Source organism: Ambystoma mexicanum, chromosome 11, assembly GCF_040938575.1.
Source record: "Ambystoma mexicanum isolate Mex_15411 chromosome 11, UKY_AmexF1_1, whole genome shotgun sequence".
In the NCBI taxonomy this organism is placed as follows: Eukaryota; Metazoa; Chordata; class Amphibia; order Caudata; family Ambystomatidae; genus Ambystoma; species Ambystoma mexicanum.
This window is the reverse complement of record NC_090934.1, coordinates 918,393,900-918,413,146: the sequence shown is the minus strand read 5'-3', so window position 1 is coordinate 918,413,146 and position 19,247 is coordinate 918,393,900. Positions and strand designations below refer to the sequence as shown.

At 48.1% G+C, this 19,247-nt stretch overlaps 1 protein-coding gene across 2 annotated transcripts in view; it reads left to right on the top strand.

Moving 5' to 3' along the window:
* Nucleotides 1–19,247, top strand: part of AP2A2 (adaptor related protein complex 2 subunit alpha 2) — a 1,261,084-nt gene that overhangs the window by 911,162 nt on the left and 330,675 nt on the right. For both annotated transcript variants that reach the window (XM_069624009.1, XM_069624008.1), the window contains exon 14: nt 16,406–16,582. In XM_069624009.1, the coding sequence (XP_069480110.1) occupies nt 16,406–16,582 (177 nt within the window). The remainder of the gene's footprint in view (nt 1–16,405; nt 16,583–19,247) is intronic.

The window sequence follows — 19,247 nt, the reverse complement described above, 5'->3', positions numbered from 1 at the left end:
GCAAAGGATCTGGAGACCTCCGTGTCATGGGGTGGAGGGGAGCCCCATTACTTCAAAAGGAAATGGTTTCTTTTTGAAGTCACTCTGACTTCATATAGAAATGATTTCTGTTAGAGGACCGAACCGGAACAGAAATAATTTCTTTATGAAGGCAGAGTGACTTCAAACAGAAACTATTTCTTTTTGAAGTCATAGGGCTCCCCCTCCCCATGCGATGGAGGCCTCCAGCCGGTAGGCTTCCATGTCATGGTGTGGGGGAGCCCTCTGACTTCATTAAGACATTGCATCTTTTTCTAGTCACTATGCCTTCATAAAGAAATAATTTCTGTTATGCTGTAACAGAAATAATTTCTTTATGAAGGCAGAGTTACTTAAACTTTTTTTTTTTTTTGGTTTGAGGGACCCCTTCCAAGGACATGTGTGGGTCCTCCAACCCCCTCGCCCCTCCTCCCCCACGCCACCACCACGGGGGATGCAGTGTCCCCCGTTACATTCCATATTCCAAGCCCCTCTGTAATACACTTCACAACAGTTCCCTATTCACAAACTGCATAGAGCTACTTGGTCTTTCTTCCATACATTTGCAAAGTCTTATGCTTGTATTCCACTGCTCAAGCAGACACTTGGTTTAAAAGTTTAGGAGCAAGGCATATGTTTGTATGAGTTTTTCTTTGAGCCTCCGCGGCTACCTTTGTAAGGAAGGCATGGTATCGAAGTAAGACATACACGAGTGACCACTGTTCAAGGGTGTTTATTGAACTTTCACAAGGGTGTGAAAAACACCTATCTAAACCTAATTCTACAGATGGGAGCAAGCTACGACCATCAAATAATAATGCAGTCCTAGTTGAGTGTTGTCAAAATACAAGGGCCTATACTATAAAATCTATTGCCAGTCCTTACTGCTAATTCGCAAATAGTGTGGGGTAATGTTCATGAAAAAGAAAGTGTTCACCAAATGATAAATCAGGATGTTTGGTCTGTTGGCCTCCCTTCCCCATGTTTTCAGCACAGGTTAAGGCGGTTCACTTGAGCCAAGCACACTCTGGCTTCTTCGACACAAGGATACAGTTCCATTTCCAGCATCAGGGCCTTCTGTGCCCAAGTCTCTTATCAAAACAAAGTCTCTTGAGTCAGAGGGCCTGATGTACAAAAAAACTAAATAGAAAATTATCTTCTTCTTACAATATTCTTTCTTGTGGTGACTCGCGTGTCACCCCGGATCCCGCTCAGCCAGGCTCAGATCCCTTTGTCAGGTTCCGAAAATATTCTTTCTCTGGTAACTCATGGGTCACCCCGGATCTCCCTGAGCCGGGCTCGGGCCAATTGCAGTTTACACTTATCGAAGACTTCAAATGTGCACAGGGTTAAGCTTGACCCGTCGCAGAACCTCTTAGATATAAAGTTATTTTTTTACAATGCAGTTGCCTTTTAGTTGGATACCTAACTGGGACCTTCGAATGAGCACCCAGGTGGCGCCAGACCACTCTGTACACTATCTTATTTGGCCTTTCAAAGTACATTCCCTCCTTTTGGTTGCCACTTGTTCGTGCCTCTCATCACATGCACCTCAAACACTGTCCTATGTGGAGTTCTTCATACAATGTTGCCGCTTGCAACCTTGGTTCAAACATAAGCTGCTTTCACTGGTGCAGCTTTGGTGTAGGAGCCAAGGACAGTACTGCGGTGGCAATCGCTCCTCCCTGCCTGAGTTATCGACACAGGAGTGCCCCGGATACCTTTTGATGCACAATGTAGGTTTGCTCAGCTTCAGTTCCCGGTCTTAGGCTTCTTACTTTCCAAGGCTCGTGAAATTAACGGTGTCTTAATGTCACAGGTACTTCCCTTTTTGCAACCCTCTTGTCTCGTCGCCTTTCTCCTTGTGTTAAATCACCATCTTGGAACTGCTGCTTCCTCGTGTGCTTTTCCTCAATCAGAGTGTGCTTTCGTGCTCTGCCTTTTATCCGTATGGGAAAGTGTGATGGGAGTCAGGTGTGTGTAATGATCAGTAATTACCTGACCTTGGCTGACCATGGTGTTGGGACATTTCAGGTATACGGCTCTAGTGTTAGTCCATTGTCGCTCATGATGAACTGTCCGTGGGAAAGTGTATGTGTCAGAAAAAGTGGGGGGGGGGTTGAGCTTCTAGGTATCCTACCTGATAGGATGGGGAAAAGGTGTTACAGGGAAGGGAATACCGCATCTCACCCTTCGGTGTCCCACTTCCAGTCCCCGAAGACTCCTCATCCAGGTGATCCTCCCGCACCTTCAGGTTTCTCATACCTTCCAGTCTGGAAAGTTAAGTTTGTTATTGCTGGGGCAATCGCTCAGGGCAGAATCTGCAGTGAAAATGGTGCCAATGAAAAACATCTGTTCTTTTAAGCAGCTTTCATGCTGATGTGCACTTTTTTCCTTGTCCTACTCTCTCTACAGATGGATAACGTTATCTCTACATTTTAACAGTACTATATGGTGGCATGTATCCAAGGAACTTGAGCACCAGAGAGTATATCCTACACTGCAGCAGCTTTGGGTCTTTGCTTGTGATGCCTGTACACCAGCCACGGACCCAAGTTATCTCACCCTGGCCTCTGGGCTATTTGAATAGATAAGGAATATGCTGGTTTAAACAAAGTATCCCTCAAAACCAATTTTATTCAAAATATATTCACTTTGTGCTTACGGTTGCCAATGCCATTTGACTGCACGTGTCTTTTGGGGGTTCAGTCTGTCCTGTGTCTTTGCATCTGCTATATGGATCGGGACAACACTACTTTTGGAGGAAACATTTCAGGGATCTTTATCTATCAACATGGCTGATCTTTTCAAAATCTGTAAGGAACTCGCCAATCCAGCTGCAGTCTCCACCTCACCCCCCTTCCCTTCCAGTCTCTCTGCACCGCATTGGCCTCCCTTTTCTCATCCAAAACTCAGGACATCTTGTCCTCACTCTCCTCCACCCCCATTTCCACTCCCTCTCCTGCCTCCCTTTGCTCCTCTCCTTCCACGCCCTGCACTCTTCTCCCTTCTGCCCATAGCACCAGATGAGGTCTCTAAAGTTGTCAGCTCTGTAAAGGTCTCCTCCAAGCACTGTGTAGCTAACAATCTCTGTCTTAATGCCAGTAAAACGGAGATCCTTCTCATTGGGACACATGCGCCTTGCTTTCCTCCTACTCTCTGGTCGCCCACAATGGGCCCTCTACACTCCCCATCCTGTGAGACCTAAAAACTTGTGGCCATCATAGATTGCACTCTCTCCCTCACCCCTCACATCTTGAACCTTGCCAAGAAGGCCCACTTCTAGCTTCACCTCCTCCTTGGAGGCATTCTCCCTTTCCTCACCTTCCCCCAGAAGCTCAATGTCTCCAGAGCCCTGGTCCTCTCCAGACTGGACTACTGCGACAGCCTCTTTTTCCACCTCCCCTTCTCCGCCCTATGCCCCTATTAGGTACGTTTATCTAAGGTCCAACTGGTGTGGGACTTCATAAGACTTATCTCTTGGTCTTATGGACCCAACTTCAGGAGGGAGTTATATGAGCTGAAAAGCAGTACAATGAAATCAGTTCACACAGTTAACTAAGCAAACACTTACTCACTGTTATATTAAAATATATTTATTTATATATACACACACAAGTCACACAAGCAAATATGAAATGCAGCAACTAGCAATAACATTCAATGTGAAATTGAATCAATGTATATAGGAAACAATAATGCAGGTAAGTAACTTTTTCTATGCTTTACATATCCAGCACACCGAGTGTTGTCAATTAAGGTCAGTATCGGTACTTCCAGGGTCGGACTGGGACAAGAAATAGGCCCGGTCACCCAAAAAAAGTGGCCCACCCCGCGCCTCATCACCCTTGACCTCTGATGACATCACCAGAAGTGATGTCATTTGACCCCACCCCAAAGTGACATCCCGGGAAGCGATGAAGCACGACCTTTCACCCCTTGACAAAACAGTAAGTGGCATCAAATAGCATTGTTCCTAAGTACACTAAATCACTGTGAATCCAAGCAGACGTTCAAGGCCAAATGATATGATATTGTATAGCACTTACGCTTAAGCTCTTTTTTTATAGAACAAATATGCATACAATATCACCCAACCTGTGTTGGTACTCATTTATCGACCAAAGAAGGATGAAAGGCTTTTTGAAAAAAAAGAAAAAAATAGAAAAAACTTTTTTTTTTCCACTTTTATTTACTTCCAAACCGGCCCAGTTCTGGCCAGAAACCGGGCCCCCACTCCCCAGGGACGATTTCAGCCCAGCCACGGGCCGAAAGGCCGAGGGGCATATCCGACCCTGGGTACTTCTATCATCTTTGCAAAATTGAGATGGGAGGGAAAGTTTCAAAGTTAGGCCGAACACAACTAACAACTGTTAATAACAAGTACACTCTCCCAAAGGGATATAGGCAGTCTGTTTCCTAGCATTAAACATGTTCACAATTAAAACCTATGGAGGAACCATCATTGCCAATGCCAATATGATCAAGAAGATGGACCTTTGGTAAATCAGGGCAGCCAAAGTCAAATGGACAGTTCCAGTTCTGATGAAGCTCTTCAGAGGTAAAGGTAGTTAACCAGATAATGGTTCTTGAAGAAACACAGGAGCTCAATTGGGCCCTCCCTGATGTAGCACAAGCTGCAAGGCCTGCACAGTGGAGTTGAGGTCCACCCTCAATTGAAGAAAACCGCATTTCCCAAGCAAGGAAGCACCAGAAATGGCACAAGGTAATTACAACCCAAGCCCCACAGTACATTGGAAGTGAAGAAGACATTCTCCAGCATGGGGTCTGGCATGGATTCACATGCTCATGAATATTCCGTCGTCAGGCTGGGAATCCTCTGCAGAAGAAAAACAGTTTCACTTTCTGTTTCTCCTCTAAAGCAATCACTGTCCTCTGGGTCATACTGCACCTATCCAATGACATTCCTCTCCCTAAGCTCCACCCCTAATGGCCATCTTCAGATTTTTTACCGCACGCTTCAGTGTTGGGAGTCCGCAAGTTGCTCTACGAGCAATTTTTGTGCTATTTCAAATTATTTCCATAAAAAGTTTTAAAATTTTCACTGATATTAGCTTGATATTCTTAGTAGGACAGAGACCGGCAGCGGGGATCCGCTACCAGCGAAGATCTTCATCCACTGTCGGATCGTCATCGAAAGTTTCGAGAAGACCCGTTTTTGGGCCTAATTCACGCCTTTCAGCCATGGCTGAGAAAAAGAAGGAAACAGTCAGCCTCTTCAAACTCTGCGCAAAGTGTGGATTAAAGTATGTATTTGTGGAACATCGGCATCATAAATGCTTGTATTGCCTGTATCCGGACCACGATGAGGAGGGATGTGAGATGGGCTGCGGTTTCTCAAGAAAACCAAAAAAAACTGCTACAACAGACTGTCAGCGTGGCTCAAGTCGAGCAAGGCCCACTGACTCTGCCTCTGGGCAGGGTCAGGCCTCATCTAGGACTGGCTGGTACGAGGAGTGAACTCCCTCTGGGAGGAGGTAGAGATCCTTTGAGGATGCCCCGCTCGTGACAGTCCAAGAGAAGGCCAAGCTATGCAATGCTGGCGCGGCTGCGGGTCCCGAGTCGGGCAGAAGGCGATCACCATCAGCCTCCACAGTGAGCCTGCTGATGTAAGTGGCCTCTTCTAAGAGAAAGTCCCTAACCCCCGTCCAAACGCTGTGTGTCAGTGGATAAACCGATGAGGGACAATTCCAGAAAGGACTCGTCAAAGTTATCTAAGACCTTGCATCCTGCCAGGTCAACTGAGCCAACGACTGCCCTGTCAACAAGAGCCTCGACGAGCACATCGTCAACTAAGTCGCTGATGTCCACCACGAAACAGTTGAAGTAGAGTGGATCAGTGAATTAAGTGTCTGCCACAACCTTGCCCCTGAGGTAAGATATGGCTGTGGAGGCAGCGACGAAGGCAGCGACTACTTCGGGGTTGGGGAAAGACCCGGGGACTACACAGGTCCAGCAGCCTACTGAGGGAGAAGGCCCCTCCCCCCCCATGGAACCTCTTCAGTACGTGGACCCGCGGGTTGCTCCAGATAGACTGTAGCAGGTTTATTCATGTTCTGACGAGGGAGATGATAATCTGCCCGACGATTACTACACAGATCATGAAGGGGGAGGATCTGGGGGCCTTTGACCATAGGTTCCCTGCTCTGAAGAGGAGACGTGTTAGCCCAGACCCTATGCCACTGGCTTCTTTCACCCCTATACCGAGGGACCTATTCCTGGATATTCGAACGACTCTGCACACACTGGTCATGGAAATCCAGCAGAGTATGCCCCCAGCACTGGGGCCTATGTCTCCACGGGACCCTCAAGAGCCTCCAAGTTTGAGCCCGCCCTTGCGGAAGAGAAAGTCGAAGGGGGTTGCTGGTCCTCGGCGTCATCCGAACCCACCACCACCTCACCATGACACAACCCCACCCGGAGCCCCAGCTCCGCACACCGACACGCACGGACACCAACGAGGACGACTTTGTCCCAGCTGATGGAGTAACACCACACATGGATGAGCGCCATAGGCTCTGCCAACCGTTTGAAGTTGGATCTTTTCATTCCATGATGTCAAGGGCCTCTGAGCTGTTTCAGTTGGTTCCCGAGGAGACTAAGAAAGAAGGGTTCCTGTACCAGCTGCGCAAGTCGAGAAGAAAGACCATCATGTCCGCTCCCTTCCTGTACGACATCTGGGAGGAAGGCCTGGTGCTAATGAAGAACTTGAGTACGGCCCCGCCCAAGCGTGACAGATTGGAGAAAAGGTATAGGGTACCAGATTCAGCGCCCAGGTGCTAAAGGTCTTAGCCCTCGCCCGACTCAGTGGTCTCGGCCGCAGCCAGGAAGCGCTCTGCGAATCCATTGTTTTCAGCCATGGTACCTCCGGACCAGGAGGGGAAGAAGCTGGGTGCAATGGGCAAGAGGATAATTTATGCAGCAGCCTCTACCATCAAGACAGCTAATACCCTAGCCATTTTGTCCTGGTATGACCGGGAACTAAGGTACAAGCTGGGTCCTATTCTAGACTTCCTGCCTGAGGACAAGAAGGTTGAGGCACTGGAACTTTTTCAAGAAGGGGAATTGGCCCTGGACCATGCCATCACAGTGGTGGTGGACCTGGGTTACCGCTAGATGGGGAACGGGGTCTCCCTGCGTGGGCAAAGTTGCCTAGCAACCATTCCAGACAAGCTTTTAGGCAACGTGGGCAACCAGAAGGCAGAAGCCAACCCCCTGCCCAAGGCCCCACTGCACAAGGACCCCCTGTCTGCGCATTCATTCCTGAGCCCTCACCGTTGGGACTGGAGCCCCGCAGCCCTGAAGCTGCAGGAGCAGCTGTGTTTTGATCATCCCGATGTGCGAACGCTGCAGGAGCAGCTAGACTTCTGCTCGAGTCTCCACGACATTGCCACATTTCAGAGTCAGCCGAGTTTCACTTTCCAGGCTTAACCGTGAGGAGGCCTACCTGGCCTGAGGCCCACGTGGAGCCTCAGGCCAGGTAGGCCTCAGCCCACGTGGAGCTGCTGTTCCGTGGTCCCCTCGCCCGATACAAGCACCCTACAACCGACAGGTAATCTCTGCCACCCCCACTGGTCACCTGTGATGTTGTGTGCCCTCCACACCCTCCCCACTGGTCGCCTGTGATGTTGTGTGTGCGCCCCCCCCCCCCCGCACCCTCCCGGCCGCCTGTGATATTGTGTTCCCCCTCACCCCTGCTCCTGCCCTTGTTGACCTTCCCCATCCCCTCATCCAAACCCAATAGTGCCAATTAATTAACTCTTAAATTTTCATGATGCTGCCACCCTGCAACATGTGGTAGGCACCATTTATGTGCCCTTTACTGTTTTTTTGCATTTATGTGCTGCTGCCACCCTACAACATGGGGCTTGGCTCCTCTAATGTGGTCCACCGAGTTGACTCTTGTGCATCGTGTGTGTAGCCGCCCTGCAACATGGGGTATGGCTCCTCTAGTGTCGCCCACCAAATTGACTCTTTTGCATTGTGTTTGCAGCCGCCCTGCAACATGGGATATGGCTCTTCTAATGTTGCCCACCAAATTGGCTCTCCTGTATTGTTGTGAAATACATGTTAGTGATAGCACCCATAACAAGAGATTCGGCTTCCTAGTGTGTATTTACATCACCTACTATGTCTTATGATGCATGTTAGTGATAACCCGCGTACCAAGAGGTTGGCCTTCTAGCTTGTATTTACACTACCTACTATGTTTTGTGATGCATGCCAGTGACAACCCCCACTTCAAGAGGTGTGGATTCCTAGCATGCAGCAGTGTATGGCTTGTCTCTTATCTACCACATGCCCGATGCCGCTTCCTGTAACCAGTGGTGTGGCCTCCTAGTATGTATTATCTGCACTAATTGTGTTCAAATAACGTACTGTAACATATGTTGTTCAAGCACTTACTGTAACCGTCTTAAGCCAATTGCGCCTACATACCCCAGGATTGTCCACGCTATATAAATGTAAAATAAATAAAATACAAATAAAGGTTGGTTGAATGCAACAAACTTCCACCTGGACGTTCAGGCTAAGGTGCAGGATATGCTGTTTGACAGGAAAAACCTCTTCGGCAAGGCAGTTGACGAGTCTTTGCATGCAATAAAAGCCGACACGCAGACAGCACGCTCCCTGGGAATTTTACAGCAACGACGGTGGTCGTTCTTTCACTCATCCAGAGGAAAACCCGGCAGATCTTCCAAGTGTTATAATACCCTGTACCGGCAGCCTTCACTGTCTTCCATGCAAGAATCTTACTGGGGCCGCTCTCAAGACAGCAGAGGACAGTGCCGGCTGCAGAGCAGAGCTCCGATCCCAAGCAGGCCTGAACCGGCCCTAGCCTCGGGGCCCCCACTTATGCACCCCAGTGGGAGGCTGGCTGACGAAGTTCATCAGCACATGGAAGATCACCATGGATAGATGGGTGCTGGATGCTCTCAAACAGGGTCGCACCTTGGAGATCCATTGCAGGTGTCCTCGCATTCCGCCGATTCCGCGACAAGAACAGAGACCACTTCTGCAGGAGGTGCGACAGAAAGGGGCAATAGAACCCGTAGGCAGCGCCTCCGGCGTCCAGAGTATATTCCAGATACTGTATGGCTCGAAAGAAAGCAGGCGGTTGGAAACCGATCCTGGATCTGCGTTGTCTCAACAAATACTTAAAGTCCCAAAAGTTGCGGATGGCCGCTTTGCTGCATGTGCGCGGCCAACTGGAGGCAGGGGATTTTCTGACGTTGGATCTGGAGGATGCCTTCTTCCACATTCACAAGAAACACTGCAAGTGCCTACAATTCGTGGTTCAGGGTCAGCATTACCAGTTCAAGGCTCTGCCCTGAAGTCTTCCACAAGGGTTTGTACGAAGTGCCTGGCCCCAGTGGCGGTGCATCTTCTTCTACAAGGCATCCACGTATACCCTTACCTGGACTGGCTGGTGCGTTCCCACTCCCACTCTCACATTCTGGCAAGCGGGCACACATCGAGGACTGTACGTCTGCTGACGGAGTTGGGTTTCTCCATAAACTATCCAAAGTCCTGTTTGATGCCATCTAAGGACACACTGTTCCCAGGTGCCCAACTCAACACAGTGACGTGTTTGGCATCTTCCTCTGAGGAGAGGGTGAGAGCCAGACAAGGCAAAGTGCAGTGCTTGTCATCAGCACAGAGGGCGACGATGCAGCCCATCAAATCGCTGCTGGGCATGATGTATTCCAGCATCGGCCTTGTCTGCCTCTGCAGACTTCACATGAGACCTCTCCAGGAGTTTCTGGATTTAAGGTGGATGTAAGTATCGGGGATCTTTGCGGACAAGATATCCCTCGGCGAGGAGTTCCGTCGGCGAAACAGTGGTGGGGTGTAAGACCACATCTCATCCAGGGGACTCCATTTCATGTTCTGCCTTACCAGGAGACCGTAAACACGGACTCCTCTCTAGAAAGATGGAGAGCCCACACCAGAAAGTTGCACACCAGAGGCCTCTGGCAACCTCAGGAAAAGGTCCTCCACATCAACGTCCTGGAGCTTTGAGACGTATTAACGGCCCTCAAGTCTTTTATGCCGTTTTTGAAGCGCAAGGTGGTGAGGATCCTCACAGAACACACAACCACCATGTTTTACATCCGGAAGCAAGGGGGACCAGCTCACCGGTGCTCTCCAAGGAAGCCCAGGGTCTATGGCTCTAGGCCATTCGGCAGGGCACATTCCTCGTCCCTTTTCACCTGCCGGACTCGCTGAGCAGGGAGTTGCGTTCCTGCCTCGAATGGGAGCTTTGCAAGGACCAGGTGGACCTTCTGTTAAACAAATTGGGCAAACCCCATATCGATCTCTTCGCGACGGTGGCAAATGACAAGTGGCAGAGGTTCGCCTGCAGGTTCCCTCAGTCGAGGGGCATGAGAGGCGCGTTCTCATTCCCGTGGGAGGGACGGTTCCTGTAGGCTTTTCCCCAGTTTCCACTCGTGCTACATTTGATCAACACACTCCGACAGTACCACTGCAAGATAATATTTGTTGGTCTATAGTGGCAGAAGCAGATCTGGTATCCGGGCCTTCTGTGTGCCCGTCCATCAGGCTACCGCTGTTTCCGGACCTACTCACTAGAGAGGGAGGGGAAATTCTGCATCACAACCCGGGGTCCCTGAACCTGAGGGCATGGCTCCTTACAGCCCTAAATTTTGGGGTTCTGCTTTACCAGTGGAATGTAAGGCGATCCTGGCCAGAGCCAGAGTCTCGGCAACATTAAAATGCTACGCCCATAAATGGAAGCACTTCTCCATGTGGTACTGGACTCAGAAGATTACCCCTCTGCGGGTCACGGCCCCTCAACTTCTTCACTATTTGCTTTCCTTGGCCAAGGCGGGATTGGCACAAGCCTCTATCAACCTGCACCTTGCTGCCATATCATGCAGACATGCCAAAGAGTTCTTCAATGAGCTATTCAGGACTTTTCTGCTGGTAAAGTCTCCAGCCCCAGCTTGGGAATCTAGTACTGACAAAATTCATGGGAGCTCCTTTTGAACCTATGCATCAAGTCCCGCTCAAGTTCCTCTAGTGGAAGACGGCTTTCTTTGTGGCTATCACCTCGGCCAGGAGGGCCGGGGAGATCCCGGCCCTGTCGTGCAACAGCCCTACTTGTCTTTCTACGCTTTAAAGAGGTGGTACTGCGTACACACCCCACCTTTATGCCGTAGCTACCATCTGAATTCCACCTCAACGAACCTTTGGTGTTACTTGTCTTCTTCCTGAATCTGTCGTCACCAACAAAGAGGGCCTTGAATTCGCTGGACGTTGCTCGTGCCTTGAAGTTCTACGTGGCAAGTACAACGGATTTTCGGAAGACTTCTCAGTTGTTCGTCAACTTTGGACCTGTAAATCACAGAAAAGCCTTATCAAAGGCTTCCATCTCCAGCTGTCTCTTCGGCTGCATCATGCACTGTCATGGACTGGCGAGCAGGCCGTTGCCAGGCCGACTGAGATCCCATTCCACCAGAGCCATCGCAGCAATGACGTTTCTTTCTTATGTGCCCCTGCTCGACATTTGCAGGGCTGCTATGTGGAGGTCCACGCACCTTCACAAGATTCTACTGTGTCGACAGGGATTCCAGGGAGGAGTCCAGAGTCGGCCAAGCTGTGCTACGCAACCGTTTCACTGGAGTCTGTTCCAGAGGCAAGTGTGCTATTGTTTCTGTTGAGCCTTGCCACCTCCCGTGGTTGTGTATATTTACTGCTCTGTAATAGTTATTCATGAGCATGTGAATCCATGCGAGACCCCATGCTGGAGAAGGCTTAAGTTACTTACTTGTAACTATTGTTCTCCAGCATGGGTCCGGCATGGATTCACATGTGAAACCCTCCCTCCTTCCCTTCTGTAGCTCTTGCTGGTTTTACATGCTTACCAAATCTGAAGATGGCCACCAGGGGTGGATCTTAAAGAGAGGACTGTCATATGATGGGGGCAGTATGACCCAGAGGTCAGTGATTGGTTTAGAAGAGAAATACTGTTTTCAAGCGAAAGTGAAACTTTATTTTTTTTCCAAGGATTCCCAGCCTGGCAACTGGGAATATTGAGGATTCCCAGCCTGACGACTGGGAATATTCATGAGCATGTGAATCCATACCAGACCCATGCTGGAGAACAATAGTTAAGATAAGTAACTTAAACCTTGTAGCTGGCTGAGTCCTGCTCCTTGGTCATGGTGACGAAAAGGGGGGACCTCTGGCAGGCTTCTGCAGCAGCACCTGAGAGAAGGGGTCGGCAGCAATGGATTCAGCTCACTGCAGTGGCTCCTTGTGGTTTTGGCATATTTTTCTTAGCGGCAAGAAGAAACGAATATTGCTGGTTGGATTCTCTTCGATTTACTCACCTCTGAACTCTGGTGAGGGGACTTTTGGTGAATAATTCCTGCCTTTGGAGGTCCACACCCATGCCTGCAAAGTTTCAGCTGGTTTTCAGAGACCATGCACTCGATAATGGTCCAGGTACCTCAGGTATTGGGATTCTGCAGCACAGGAAAGTCGCAGCAATGGCAGATGGCCCAAAATGAAAAGGTCTTGAGGCTAGTTGGTCCCACCAGCCTAAGGGAGGAAGTCGCCCTTGGCGGATCTTCCCTGTTGATTTGAAAATGGGGTCAGCACAGCTGCAAAGCTTCACCAGTGCTTCTGCGATCCTGGAACGTACTGCTGTCATCTTTGCTCGTCTTCTGCTTCGGATTCCTTATTCTCTGCCTGTGGTCCCAAAATCCTCACCTTTTATGCTGGAACCCATTAATTCACACACCTAATGCTGTCAATAACCTGGACCTCCAGCCAGCTGCCCAGTTAGAACTGGTTTCAGCCAGGCATACCTACAGACAAAGGTCAGTGAAGTTTCGGGTTCCTCCCTCACTTCCTGCTTTCCCAGACACAATGGAGCCTGGGCGGGCTTCAGGGCTGAAGCCTGCCAAAGGCAAAACTCGCAAAGGACTCATATCTACTCTAAACAATCGAAGAAAAGCCCAGAAGGAACTGACAAACGAAAAAGGGCATCAAAAGAAGACTGGTGCCATTTTTAGGTAATAGTCACCCATGGGTGCTGTACTGCAGCTGAGAAATCAGCCTGCTAGTAACCTGCACAAAAGGTAGTAAAAAGTAACCACTGCCAGCAGCCATTTAAGTTAGTCAGTGTACCAAAATATTACACGAGGAGTAGGTGAAGGAGTTACAATGTAACCCCCCAGCACCCCACTTACGGTGGTGTGTGCTGAACCCGCACAAGAAAAGATAAGTAAGATGAATGTTATCTTATTATTCTTGGGAACAGTAGTTCTCACAAGGAAACGTATTTGAACACACAGAGAAGTACAAAGGACTTTTCAGTGATGCTGTACATAGGGTCCTGGGTGTGTCAAAGCAAAACGCAGATGCCCGTATTAAACACATAGTTTACCAAACTCCATAAAACAGTCAAAATAAAAATCTCAGTCAGAGAAAAATAATGAGTGACTGGTAAAAAGCTGCACTCACTCAGGAGATTGAAGCCAAAAAAGTCCAGAGTCCAGCAAAAGTGCTGGGGGTCTCTCAGGTTAAAGGGAATTAGCACAGAAACTGAAAATTCTCCCTACCATCGCCCTTCAGCTAATCCAGAATAGGGCTGCAAAATGTATCCTTGGCCTCATGCCCAGGAAATGCATCTCTCCAGCCCTAAAATCTCTCCACTAGTTCCTGGTGGCCGCGAGGATCAAATTCAGACCCTCTGCCTCATCCAGAAGGCTTTCTAGGCCCTGGGAACACACTCTCTAGTTTTACCTCCCTAAATATCTCCCAGCTAGAGCTCTTCGCTCCTCTAACCCCAACTCTTTGATTGTCAGACGCTTCTCCAAGCAGAGAGTGTGGGGTAGGTCTCTCTCCTCGGCTCATGGCTCCCTTTGGAACTGCCTGCCTGCCCCTCTGAGACTTGAGCCGGACCTCCTTAAGTTCCATAAACTGCTCAAAACTTTTCTCTACCTGTTTCCCTTCCTTGCTAACTACCCCACTGCTGCTGAGATCGATGGCCTGCTATACATGAATCCCACAGGCTCCATGTCCTCTGCCCACTCGACCCCAGCACCCCTCCACCCCCCACCCCCACTGCACTACCCCCTGCGTGCCTCTATTTGGTGGCTCTGCAGCTTACCTTTGGATTTGTCCGCCGTAGCACTTAGCCTGAGGCCTCCTCATAGGGTTCCCCTTGGCACGTCCGTCCCGGGCACCCACCTGCACTTTCCATTTCCCCCCATCCCTATCTCTTGCACCTCTCTTCTCTGCACTTGCATGTCTGAATGCCACAAGGCCTAGTAGGACCACAAATGTATGCTTGCTGTTTTGCCATTGTTATTAATTCCCTCCCTAATTAGACTTGTGGCGTCCTAAAACACAATTCTGTTGTATAGGTGCCTAACAAAGGCTCAATAAATAAATATATTGCTTTATGTTCAATTTGTTGGGTGTGTTGCTGATACGAGGAGCTCCTTAGATTCAAAATGGTGATCGTATTTCTGCTGTCCATTGGAAAGCCTTTGGTTTTGTGCTGCATGGATTGTGAAGTACCAGGAGCTGTATAAATTGCAGCAACTTTTCTGTTTAGGGTCATGGTCTTTGACCAACTGGACACTGCTGCTTTTCCATTTTCTTTCCCTTTGAACCTTCTATGCAAGACCAAGCGGCTATTACCAATGGGATAGTTATTGATTTTACCCATGTTCCTTTGGGCGCAAGCACCCTTTCCATCACCTGTTGCCAGTGCCAGCATTGTTGCTTTTACTTGGGACTTCTGTTCCTTTTACTCCCAGGAAGCCTGTTCCACAGCTTTTGCCCCATCTGCTTAGGTTTGGAGTTCAGCGTTTATCAGACTATATATTTGCTTATATCTACTTGTCCAGTGTGTGGTGTGGTTTGCAAGAGTGCTGTTAACTTGCATTTGTTTTGCTTTTGTTGAGGTTGATTTTCTTCTGGATATTAATGTTCTTTTCTGATCTTTCCCGTACTTGGTTGCGATGCCCTATTTTCATCTCCATTGTGCCACCATCATACCTTTTGTTTCATATTGCTGCACACTAAAAAGTGCACTATTTTCATCATACATGTTATTTATTCTTCGGGAATTTATCAAGGTTGCTATGGTTTCTTTTGACCTGTTGCTTGATTTACTTCCCATGGTGGACTTCCTTCCTGTGTGACGGAGTCACTTGGTTAGCTGACTGTTAGTGGACTGGCTGCCATGCAGGATATCTCCTTGATGGATCCTTTCATCACTTCTACTTATCTTCCTGCCCCTCAACACCCCCCCCCCCCTCCCTGCTTTTTGCTGTACCATCGTGGATGAGCACTCCCCTTTGAATGATTTGTAATCCTTGATTTGCAGATAGCTTCTCTGTGATACATTTGTTAATGCCAGTGTACGGTCATCCTATCAGTGACACATAGGTTGTTTATGGTAATCTGGTCGAAGGCTTGGGTTTGGTATTTTCCCATGGGCTGTGGAAGAGGGGCAAGAAGGAAATGGGTGATTTCATTTCCAGTGATGTTCATTCAATTCTTCCTGATTTCCATCCAGACATTTCTCCCTTCCGTTCTCCTTCGTTGCCTCTTTTTGACTAACCTTGGTTTTCTGAATCTGAATTTCTAAAAAAGACGTAAAGTATATTTATATCCAGTTTAGGAGTGGGTTTAGTGAATTATTTGATGAATCGCAAAAAGCAGACTGTCTTAAGAAGTAGGGCAAAATGTAGTGGAAGTTAATGGCACAGACCAAATGAATTACTCTCATTAAGGTATTTATAGCCCAACATCTGGCTAGAAAATGGATACACACACCTTCCTGTCCAACAATAACAGCACAGCACCGTACTAGTTCATGTATGTGTTTGGGGGCCACGCAGAAAATAATCTACTCCAAGGTGCCATTGGAAAACTAGGAAGGCAGCTGAGTGAAATGCACATGGCTTAGGGTGAAGTTCAGGCCGAAGGAAGCAATGAGAGGGGACGCGACTATTCCTAGGCAATTGTCTAATGTGCATTTCTCAATCAATAAAGTTCAACCTGTCAGTCCTGTTCTCCCCTAGAGTCTACATTTAGAAGTGCCAGAGTTTTTTTGTAAATTGTTTCTTTAGTACATTTTGGTGGTATCGTGCATACTTGTTATAACTTCAGTAGGACAAGGTCATGTAGTGCAAGATGTAAGAAGGACCTCTCCATTTCTGTCTTCTGTCTGTCCTACCAGAAAACCTAGATGAAGATTTTCCTTAAACAAAATTGTTTCCACCAAACTAGATGTTGACCACTGTGAAAGCAGCCGTATTTGTCTCATGAACTGCATCTCCTTGTTAGCCTCTGTTCACCTCTTCGTTTTATTTAACAGGCCACTGTGCTGGAAGAGATGCCCCCATTCCCAGAAAGGGAATCCTCCATCCTTACCAAGTTGAAGAAGAAAAAGGGCCCTGGAACAGTCACCGACCTTGATGATTCCAAGAAGGAGAGAAGCTCATCTGACCTGAACGGAGGCACTGAGCCCGCCCCGATCATCGCCAGTACTGTGGTAAGTTCTCTGCAATATTTTGTTTCCCACAAGCACAACCACTATCTCAGTTTGCGTTTCCCCTAATGATAGCTTGGAACAATTGAAGATTGGTGTTTTCTATCTGCTTTGCTTGTTTATATACCACCACTCCAGTGTTTGAGGACTGTGTATTGTAAAAGGGAATTGAGTAAATCATGTAACACAGGATACTTGCATGGTTGCCACATATAAAAATACTTCCAGATCACCACCAAGCCGTGGAACTACTGGGAACCTCCCAGAGTGGCCAGCATTGCAGACAAAAAAATGGGTGGTAGAAGTAGTCTTGGTAAATTGAGAACAATGAAGCTTAAAGGAAAGAATACCTTCTCAGTTGTCATCCACAGTTAATAAGATTCTTCAATACAGAACATATACTCTTACAACCAGTCTCTTTTACTGCACATTTATGGAATGTTGGTCCCTCAGGTGGGACATGCATCACTCATTTGAAAGAATAAAGTACACACTGATGCATCTTGGATAATATTTAATCTTTTGCTCCCCCTCCCCCCTTTTTACTCTACCTAGAGGAATGGATGTCAGCAGCCTCATGCCTTGCTTTCTTTTTTAAGCCTCTTTAGAGTGGTTTTCTCCTCCCAACCGTAGCTCCTTGTATGACAGAATGGTATGGGTTCAGGCAATGCTGTTCGGATGTGTTTCTTCTCTCTGAGCTGTAAGTATTGTGTGCCACACCTGCGACTTGACTCTGGATACTCTGAGCATTTATGGGTGTGCTTTCTTTCAGAGCCCTCTGAGCATGTCTTTTCTGTTGGACATCCCTCTTAAAGACACCTTTCTTGGTCAGTTTAGGCATTTGTTGCTAGAGAATAAGCAGTCCGTTCATTCCTTTTTTCTTGAGTGCATTTGTCCAGTGAACTAACTGGTGGTACTTACCTGCGCTCAAAGTGGCTCTTTCTGCACCCTTTCACTCGATTGGGGTTGACCATGTTGAGAGATCCTTGGGGCCTGAAAAGGAATTTTCCTGAGGTTCCTATTCAGTGTTGCACCAGCGCTCATCCAGTGTCGCACAAACTACTGAACCTGCCCACACGTCATAGCATCAGATATTTTTGCCTGAGATTATTCCCAGTGAACGGGACTGGCGGCCATGCACTGCTTCCAAACCTTGTATGGACTTGCATCACTGAGATTGCTCCTCATTGTTATGGCTGTCATTGCACTACTGAATTCTCCATGTTATTGCACCTATTTCCTTGTATGCTGCCTGTAGTAGCTTATATGGCTACCAGTGCAGGGTGTCGGGAAAGATTTTCTTTTTGTGGCTTTTCTCCAATAGACTTCTATGAGGCACCATTACGTTTTGCTTTGTTTTGAACTGTGTCCTGATTTTTTTGGAGGTACGTGAAGTTTCCTGCTTTACTTCCATTGCCTGTTTGCTCATTGTTATGGAGAAGCTAACTAGTGCCTGTCTCTTTGTGAACTCTTGTTTTGTTACAATTACACACATCACTTTAAAGTGAAGTGCAGTTAGGGTACTGTGTATCCATATAACTTTTTATAGAATGGCTTTTTGGTTAGATGTACAATGTGCCTAAGGCAAGCTAGTGGCAGCAGTGATATATTTACCTTTTTTGAAGCTTTTTACTCATGCATTTATGCATTTACCGCAGATTGCTGCTAAATGTGGCTAGTACCCTAAGATGGCCGTGCCACAAGGTTTTTCGCTTGTTCTTTGGTCATATTGTTCTTTGGCCTTCTTCCTGCCTTCTCAGGTCAGGAAATGCCTTATATTGAAATCTCTTTTCTGTTGAAAGGTGTGGCTTTTTGCTGGCTAAGGGGTGGTTACTGTGTGTGGCCAGATGATGGGCTGGGACTATCTAGTCCCAATCCACATCCCGGGGTTTATGAATGTCTGTTACTGGGCCGATGTTGTGGCCAGTGGCTATCCACGGTTGGATAGCCACTGCCAGTTTGGTACAGATCCTTACCATTGGTGGGCTGAGGTATACAATCAGCCCAAATGTTGGATAAAAGGAGGGTTTGTGAGGCCATTCAATAGATCTTTGGAGCCAAGACCTCTATGAAAAAGTGCAGCCTGCTGATGACCAAAGGACAACTCTGGCAGCTGACCAGCATCGACTCCAGAGCTGTCTTTGCGAGGCCCTGCTCCTCTGCCTGATTTCAAGAAGGCACTCATCAGTGCTTTGACCCTGGACCGGAGGGGCAACCAGTCTCGACCCCTGCCTTCTGAGCCTTCAGAAGTGTGCCTGGATCAACCGGTGGACTGACGAGCCTCTCCTGGTCTACCTCACTGCAGCTGACACCGTTCTGAGTACATCCTTGGAACTTTGAGGGTCTTCAGCTTATGGAACAAGGTGCCCGATCCTGACTTTTCAGCCTTCTTGCAGGAACAGAAGCTGCAAGAAGCTGCTCCTATAGATCACCTGTCGCTACCTAACTGTAGACCCCCGTTGCAACACTCCTTCAATTCTGTAACGTGTCTTGAGGTGGTTTGTCCCGCATAAGTCTTCATCTTTCCTTGTTTGGGTGTTCTACTGGAAGCTTCCTGGAACCGATTGCTGTGCACCATGACCGACCGTAACTAAAACCTAATGCCAAAAGTGACCTCTGCACCTGTGACCCCTGGGCCTTCTCTCGACAGGACCAAGCACAGAAGAGC